The following is a 9,267-nucleotide window of genomic DNA, read 5'->3' as shown; positions in this document are numbered from 1 at the left end:
AATCTTCCAAGGTTCCCTTCTCGACAAGTTTTATTGCCCTCAGCCATGGTCTTGATACGTCTTGCAACGACGGTCTCTCCAAAGAGGATTTCCATGTGAATATGTTGTAGCACGAGCCACTACGTGCCCAATCTTCCAATGTTCCGTCTGTCTCTGTGAAACTTCTCTGTCAAACTACAAACCAATCATGCATTCCAAACATTCATACATGTATAATCATGCATTTTTTGTGCTCGTACATTCAATAACCTTGTTATACCATACATACATATTGCATTTCCAATTTCAACTTTCGATCCAACTCAGTTTCCACTTTCAATTCAATTCAATTTCAATTTCCAACTCAACTCAATTTCCAATTTCAATCCAATCTCAAATTCAATTCAATCCAAATTCCAACTGTCAAATTCAATTCAATTTCGACTTTCAATCCAATCTCAATTTCAATTCAATCCAAATTCCAACTGTCAAATTCAATTCAATTTCGACTTTCAATCCAATCTCAATGTCAATTTAACACAGTTTCGATTTCCAATTCAATTCAATTTCAATCTCCAATTCAACTCAATTTCAATCTCCAATTCAATTCAATTTCAACCTTCCAATTCAATGTCTATGTCTCTGATCAATCTCAATTTTCAATCTCTCTTTCAATCTCAAACTTTCAATTCGATGTCTGTGTCAATGTTGATCCACTCTCAATTTGCTTTTGGGCCAACAATAATGGTCATGTCTATTTTCAAGTCAAATCAATATCAACTTACTCTCAATTTGTATCTTTCTAAATCCCATTTCCAATTCGTATCTTGTTATTGGTCAAGTAGCTAGTTCGATCCAAAGAACAGCTTGTACCTGCTTATATACCTATACTTCCGGACAAACAACAAGTTCGATCCAAAGAACAGTTTGTGCCCAGCTTATGCTTTGTTAGCAGCCAAACGACAAGTTCGATCCAAAGAACATTTTGTATCTACCCTTTTGTCTATATCTCCAGCCAAACAGCCAGTTCGATCCAAAGAACAGTTTGTACCTGTCTATCTGTTTGTATCTTCAATCAAGTGTCAAGTTCGATCCAAAGAACAGCTTGTATCTGCCTATATGTCTATGTTTCCGGTCAAGTGCCAAGTTCGATCCCAAGAACAGCTTGTACCTATCTCTTGTTTTGTATTCCTTGGTCAGGTGGCTAGTTCGATCCAAAGAACAACTTGTACCCTATTTTTGTCCCCTGGTTTGTCTACCCTGTCAATGTCCACCTGAATCCTCAGTGACATGACATGCTCCATAGACTCCAGTTGTTTGTCTTACATTCATAATCAAAATATTGCATGACATTCATGATTTTGAAAATCCGAGAGCGTATTTTTATGTCCAAAAACAGTGCAAATGTTAATATTTAAGTATCTTCGTCCTGTCAATTCAAAGACTTCGTCTCTTGACTCTCCGGACAAAGAAAATTAAATAGGGGCAGCTGTTATACCCTAATTTTGGACCTAAAAATACTAGCTCCATTCTTCTTTTCTTTCATTTCAAGTCATTTGAACTGTCTCTGATCAATTACATCTTTCTCTGCATTTTATTTCAATATTACTTGCATAATTCATGAAAAAGGGTATTTTAGTCATTTCTTGTATCCAAACTCATTATAGTCCTTGAAAATTGTTTGAGTCCTTTCAAATAGTTTGAATAAGTCTTTGTTTCCATTCTATGTCAAAATCCATTTCAAAAATCGCATTTGAAGTCATTTTGGGTCAATTTAGTCCCTAGGGGGCAATTTAGTCTTTTCATGTATTAAAACTCTGTTTAAATTCTAAAAAAATTGTCTCTGAGTCTTTTCAATTGGTTTAAATAAACTCTTGCTTTAATTTCATGATAAAATCTATTTTAAACTGCATCTGAGTCATTTTGAGTCGTTTTAGTCCCCAGGGGCATTTTGGTCATTTCACATGAAATTTTGGCAGAGAGATGTTACTTTAAAGTACCTCATTTAGGTAATTGGTTCGTTTTAGTCCGTTTTGTTGTTTTTAATCGTCTCACTTTACGTTATTTTCAATTTAAGTTTTTTAAACCAGTTTTAGTCAATTTTTTTTTATTAAGTCCTCAAAGTCTTCAAATTTGCATTTTAGTCCTTGAGTCAAACTTTTTGTTTTTTTAGTCTTTTTTAAGTCAATTGCAGAATAGTCCATATTTTGTCCAATTTTATTTTATTTGCTGGTTGGTCCCTTAATTTCCAGAAATTGCAAAAAGGCCCTTAAGTCCAAATTGGTCCAAGGTCGAATCAAAGCGAGTCCAGGGACACATGTCAGCAAGCCATTGGCCATCAGGAACACATGTCAAGCTATAAAAGGTCCCAATCATCACAATCCAACGGAGATTGCGCCAACACATCAAAAATCACAGAAACAGATCATAACTTTCTCTCTCTTGACTGTTAGATCAAAAATTCAACAAAGCCAAAGAACATTGTTGAAGTTCATCAAGAACTTCATCAATATTCATCATCACCGAACCCTAACCAATTCAATTCTGCACCAAATTCGTCACAAATTGCACAGAATCAACGCCAAAAGCTAAAGATCGAAGCAAAAACACTACCAATTCAACAAAATCTTTTCGAATTTAGCAAAGTTCTCAGTGATTACTTACGTAATCATCATCATCGAACTGTTTCCTTTCTTCTTGCAATTCAAACCCTAGGGCGATCACAAGAAGAAGGTTGAGAGAGAGAAGACGAAGAAATCGAAGTTTGAGTTCGATCAGTGAAGAAGAAGAGGATCAAGAACTGATTTATTTTCAGTTTCTTCGCAAAACTTACCAGAAGCATCAAGAACACATTCAGGATTCAAGTTTTCCGAAGAATCTCATCTGAAACACTCGAATCTCCAGGTAAATTCACGAAACCTTCTCGTTTTTCATTTTAAGTCATCATCGAAGGCTTGTAAACATAAATAAACGGTGAATCGAAGCGAAAACTTCGAAAAGTTTTGAAAAAGAATTGAAACTGAAACCCTAAAAACGTAAATTCTCCAAGATTCACCGTTTATTTCATGAATCCAGGTTTATAATCATCATCAGCGTAGAAAATAGGTCAAGATAGGGTTTAGTTTCGAAGAGATTAGAAAAAGATTTGAAACCCTAGAACGTAAGATTCAAAGTGTAGATCTGTTCGAATCCAAGCCTTGTTTCAAAAAACGAGTTTCAAAATCATGGAGAGGAGTCAAAGACGAACACAACGACATAAGATTTTCCAGAAAAGAGTTCAGGTGCGGCGGCGCCACCGGCGAGCCACCGCACCTCCTCCGTTGTGTTCGTCGGAGAAGACGACCAGAAGAGAAGAGAGAAGTGAGAGTTTCTCTCACTAGGATGAGAGAAGAGAGAGAAGTGAACGTAGGAAATGAGCTGGACCGGTAGGTTTGGGGTTTTATAAGCCCCTGAACCGGTCTGGTTCAATCTTGGTTCACTTGGCTTTCTTTCGTAGCCACAGGATTTAGGGTTTGATCCGTTTGGATCAATCCAACGCTCCACAGTCTCCCTTGTGATCCAGGACCCATACAGGCTTGGGTTTGGGCTTAGTTTTCTTCGTCTGTGTTGATTTTTTTGCTATGTGCACCTGCTGTGTTGCTAGTTACACCCCCTGCCTTGCCTAAAATTCTCATAAAAATTCCATGAAATTTTCCATATGTTTTTGATATTTTTCTTAACCATTTCGTGATATTTTTATGTATTAAAACTTGTGGAAAATATGTGTGGTATTTTCTTGTTAATTCTTTACTATTTTTGTTAAAATTTGTGAAGTTTTGCATGTCTTTGAGTCTAAAAATCTTTAAAAAAAATTCTAAAAATTTTCATATACATTTCTTGATAATTTTGTAGTATTTTTGTGATGATTTTTGCATATTAAAAATGATAAAAATAATGTGTTGATTTTTTTTTGCTATTTTGTGATGTTTTTGGATTAAAAACTTGTGAAAATTGCTTGATTCTAATTCCAATTCCTTGAAAAAGATTTGTGACCCATACCATGTGATTTTGTGAAATTTTAGCTACTATTTGTATGTGCCTTTGCTGCATGTGTGTGAATTTTGCTCAATTGCTTGGTTTGCAAGTTACATTTGTGAATAAATAATGCATATATGTCTAAATTCACCTTGAAAATGTCAAGTCCATTATATTGCCCTAATTCTCACTCTAAGACTTGATTCTAAGCCTTTGGAAAATGTATGAGAATGTGAGGATTTTAGGCAATAGGATTCTTACATTTTGTGGGTGAATTTTAGTCATATTTTGCACTTGGTTTGGCTTTACTTTGTGTTAGTTTCCATACTTTTGCTATAGTATTCCTTGCCTTATTTCCCTTTATATTGTCATGTGCTACTAACCATTTTCTTGTGTTCCATGTCTCATACATTCCACAAGCATATTCCATCATTCACCCTTAGCCCCATCTCTTGCACTTTTATTCCCATGCTAAGACTTAGAAATTTTGCAATTTCCTTCATGTCTAAATTCTTACAAAGACCATAGAATGTATCTAGGCCAATGATGTAAAGGACAATGGACTCTAATAATGTACACCGACACAAGCACCGACACATGCACACACCTCACTTTAGATGTATGGCTAGGATATGCATGTTTAGATGTATGTTTAGGATTGAATGTTAGATGAATGCTTAGGGTTTATACTTAGAAAAATTCTTTTTTCCAAAAAAACTTGAATAATATCACTCAAATCATTTTCTAAATAAACCTTGGGATCAAAATCCCATTGTATTTTCCCTTTTATTTTCTTAATCAAAATTTCAATGAACATTAATCATACTTGACTTTTTTTTTCAAAATAACTAATCAAACCTCACTTTTTTCCTCAATCTCATGCCTTTAAGGCCTCTCAATCTCCATTCTTCAAAATTCCCATTTTCAAACTTAAAATCAACCAACAAAAACAAAAACATTTTTGGAAGAGAACTACGATGGATTTGATCCCTTAAACGGGTACGTAGGCAAGGAATCAAAATTCCTTCAATTCAAATAAAAATAAAATTTCAAACACCTTCTTCTCCCTCCAATTCTTCACTTAGAAACTCTTAGGTTTAAATAAACACTTTCAAATAGCATTTAAAAAAAAGCGCACGCGTAGAAAGTAAAGACGGTTCCTATAGGATACTATAGTCGTTATGGGTGCCTAACACCTTCTCGTAGAGAAAACAACTCCCGGACCTCGATTCTCAAGGGTTTTGCTTATTTTTTCCCTTCCCAAGAAAAAATAAGATATCACCGGTTAAAAAGGTTCAAACGTGATCAATGTTTGACACCCGAAAACCAAGATAAAACACCATGCTTCAAAGAAATCTGCTTGATTACAGCTCAGAGGACAGGTTATCTCTGATGCAAGATTTCTTTTGCTTTGCTTGCTAACTTTTCACCAACTACACTGTTCATGGTGGAAGCATGCGCAGACATGAACATTCTGACCATCAGAATGTTCCATTTGTTTTTACTTTAGGATGATTTGTAAGACTAGCTTTTAATGTAATCAATCCTAATAGTAAGGACATAACTGAAGTGCAGTGAATGCAACATCTAGGATTAAATTCTCATTGGAATATTCCTAGTACTTTAATGTTCATAGTCTTAGATGAACATTAAAGGTCATTATGACATAAATCCTTGTTCATGCCATTATTTGTTGATAGATCCATGCAAATGTACTTTTCTGAACCTTTTATTCATATCAAGTGTACTTGCATGTTCTTCACGTTCTTGATGAATCTGGGCTTGCTTAAGAACACCCTTCTGGGCTTTCATCAGAACGTTCTGATCAACTCACTGATCAACATTCTGAACTAACTTTCTGAACTTCAGATTTAGTTCATTTATTCAATGTCCTTTGATTTCATGTTTCTTGGTATGAATTAATCCTTTTTCCTGTCTTAGTAAAATACTCAAGAGCACAAGTTAAATACCAAGGAATTAATCAAAGTCCATTTAATCCTTAATCATTAAAGTTTATTATCTTTAAAATTAATTAGGGATTTTGCCTCAACAATCTCCCCCTTTTTGAAGATGATAAACTTATGATTTAGGATTATGGATTTTGATTATATATGAAGAATGTCAGAACTTAAAAAATTTATTTTAATGCTCCTTCTCATTTTTATAAGCCATTATGAGATTTTAGAAGTTTTAAAAGCTCCCCCTCATTTTTATAATCCATAGCATAAATAAAAATATGCAATTTTGAACCAACATCAATATTCATTCATTAATATCATTCATGAAGTACATTTGTATGATGAACATGGTTCAAAAACAAAAAAGAAATTGAAAGTACATATGATCATGCAAAAGATGAAGTTTTATAAGACTTCAATAACTAATGATCACTAGCCTACTTAGGGCCTAAATACTTATAAAACTTAAGACACAAAATCCTAAAGCTTCTCCCCCTTTTGTCATCTGCAAAAAGGATAGGGAGTAGGACAAGAAATGATTCAGGGAGTTGAATCCCCAGAATCTGAGGATGGTTCAGACTCAAAGACTGAAGGATCAGCAAAGACAGGCTTGGCCACTGCAAGACTAGGAGCATGAACATATTTTGTCCAGTTTGCCAGCACACACACAATCTTGTGGGTTTTGGTTGCAACTCTAAGAGCCCTAGCAGCCATTTTCTCAGCTTTTGTAGGCTTAGCAGGTGCAGCAGCATCAGAAGGTTCACCTTTCTCTTTGTTGGCTGTCACAAAAGTATTGAGGGAATCAAAAAGAGCAGACATATTTGGAAGCTTGCTTGTGGTGGTTTTGGTTTGAGGTGGTGGTGGTGTAGAGGAAGGAATGGTATTGGGTGTAGGTACGGAGGACACCAGATATTGGCTAATTCCTGCAGTAGACCCCATGGTTGATGTTGACAGATTCACAAACTGAGCATGTTCCATGTTCTGAGCGGATGAAACATTATGATCAAGCTGAACATTCTGACTAGTTTGAGCAAGAAGCTGAACTTCCACAGAAGGCAAAGATCCTGAATCCAATGGATTGGGATCTGCTGACAGCTGCTCAACAGGTGCAGTGGGAACATTCTGATCTCCTTCTTCCTGAACATTCTGATCAGTGTTGTTTTGAACATTCTAATCATTTGGCTGAATGTCTTCTCCTTGAGCATCTTGAAAGATCTCATTGTAGAGATCATTTGTAGTGTCTTCAATGTTGAGGTCAAAGTCAGAATGACCTCCAACATTCTCTTGTTCCATCTGAATTTCTTCATCAACTTCCATTTGTTGATTCTTACTTCCAAAAGAGTTGGATACTAGGATCTCAACAACTTCCCTGGTATTTTCATCAACATTCTGAGCTTCAGGCTCAGTATTTTCTTCAACTCTTAAAATTTTAGAAGGTGCTTCAACATCTTGATTCAGAGAAGAATCAACTTTCTGATGTCCTTCAGTAGTTTCTCCAACCTTCTCAACAGCCCTCCTAGCCAGCATGGCTTCAAATTGTTGAGTGCTTGCCTCAACCAGTTCTCTTGCATGTTCAGCAACATGAGCAAAGACTTCAGAAGCTGGAGTAGATTTTCCTTTCTTAGTTTTGAGAGAGCTTGATCCAATTTCCCTCTTGGCAGGCTTGTCAGATTTCTGTTTCTTCCTAACTTCTTGAACTTTCTGATCAGCAATTCTCTTAACTGATCCAGTCTTTTGAGGAATGGGCATGTTGGTTGAAATGAGGCGTAGTTGGCTTATGGTTTTAGCTGTGAACTTCATGAAGGTATCCTGACCTTCTTCTCCATCTAGAGAAACACCAACAACATTGAAAATGGGAGTCAGATGCATCCCATATAGTAAACCAGCAACCTTTTGCTTGATAGAGAAACATTGGTCAATCATGTATTGAATCATGATATAGCAGAGATTAAGAGGAGTCTTATTCATAAGATGATAAAGGATGCAAAGATCTAAGTCAGTGATTGCATCAAAGGTTCCACATCTGGGTAATATGGTGTGCCTAATCATGTTATGAAGAATTTTGGGAGCATCTTTGAGGTTTGTGGAGTTAAAATCAAGGTTTGGTTTGGTATACTCTAGGATGAGTTGCTCACGTGTCACATCAGTGCCAGAAAACCAAGTGTTAAAGAGTTGGTTACCTTGATTGGGAATGTTCAGAATGCTTGAGAAAGAGTCTTGAGTGACTTGAAATTTCACCCCTTTGACTGTGGACTCTAGGAATTTTTCTCCTTTTTCTTCCTTTACTCTCATTGAAGCATAAAACTCTTTCACCAAATCCTCAAAGGTTTGTTCTTGTGTAGAAACAAACCCTGACCAGCCTTGAGGATCTGTGAATTCTTCTAAGTTCCAGCCCTTTGTTTTGAGACTTTCAAAATCAAAGTATTTGGCTCTGCTTAATGGTCTAGTAGCCATTTTCTCCAAATTTTGAACTTTCAGAGCAGATGCAAGAATGGCAATGTCCTTGCCTTTCCCTCTTTTCCTAGAAGGGGCTTCTTCCTCAACATTCTCTTCTGTTTCTACTTCTTCATTTTCCAGAGATGGAGAAGTAGTTTTCTCTAGAGACAGAGCATCATCAGCAATCTTCTTCCTCCTTTGATAAACCAGCTTAGCAGTTTTAGCCATTTGAAGGAGAGTTTCTCCAGTTTCTTCAGAATCTACTTCTGCTTCAGCAATTCCTTTTCCCTTGTGAGAAAGTTCTTCCTCAACTTTCTCTGTTTTGTCAGACCCATCTCTTTCAGAGTTTGTTCCTTCCTTAGTAGCCGTATCATTTTCTTTCTTCTCATCATCAGAGACTAAATCCACGTGAGAAGTAGTGGGTGTTGATGAAGATTTCTTCATTCTGGTTGATCTTCTAGTGGCTTTAGGTTTTGGTTTGGGAATGTATTTTTTAGCAGACTTAGATTTTGGTGGATCAAATAGGGGGATGACTTCATCAGGGAGAACGGTGTGAACTGGAGTTTCGTTGAGTGGAGAATGATCAGAGGGTTGATCAGCAACGTGTGGTGGTGATTGGGAGTGAGCGCGTGAGGTGGTTTTGGTTCTCGCCATTCTTGTAACGCCCTCCTTTTTATTTAATTATTTTAATTAGTTTTAGAATATATTTATATGATTGGTATGATTTACATGATTTATGTGATATTTTGTTATGTTATATGTTGGTATTTACTAGCATAATATAATTGTTATTTGGTGTAGAAATATATTTGTTATAGATATATCTGTTATTTGGTGTAGAAATATATTTGTTATTTGTTATAGATATATTTGTTATTTG

The 9,267-nt window shown here is 35.9% G+C and overlaps 1 protein-coding gene across 1 annotated transcript; it reads right to left on the bottom strand.

The window, feature by feature from the left end:
* Positions 1-6,491: 6,491 nt before the first annotated feature.
* On the bottom strand, positions 6,492-9,041 carry LOC146937642 (uncharacterized). The gene is made up of 2 exons (XM_085749483.1): positions 7,155-9,041; positions 6,492-7,088 (listed from the first exon to the last, which is right to left on the bottom strand). The coding sequence occupies exons 1-2, from the start codon at positions 9,039-9,041 to the stop codon at positions 6,492-6,494; spliced, it is 2,484 nt and encodes an 827-aa protein (XP_085605609.1).
* Positions 9,042-9,267: the final 226 nt, after the last annotated feature.

This window comes from Medicago sativa, chromosome 3 (assembly GCF_051527215.1).
Source record: "Medicago sativa cultivar Bolivia chromosome 3, Bolivia_mono, whole genome shotgun sequence".
NCBI classification, from domain to species: domain Eukaryota; kingdom Viridiplantae; phylum Streptophyta; class Magnoliopsida; order Fabales; family Fabaceae; genus Medicago; species Medicago sativa.
This window is presented reverse-complemented; position numbering and strand designations above follow the sequence as displayed.

Coding starts and splice junctions, on each gene's coding strand:
- LOC146937642 (XM_085749483.1), bottom strand. CDS start 9,041: ATGGCGAGAACCAAAACCACCTCACGCGCTCACTCCCAATCACCACCA. Junction 7,089..7,154: donor ACAATGAGATCTTTCAAGAT/GCTCAAGGAGAA, acceptor CAGAATGTTCAG/GAAGAAGGAGATCAGAATGT.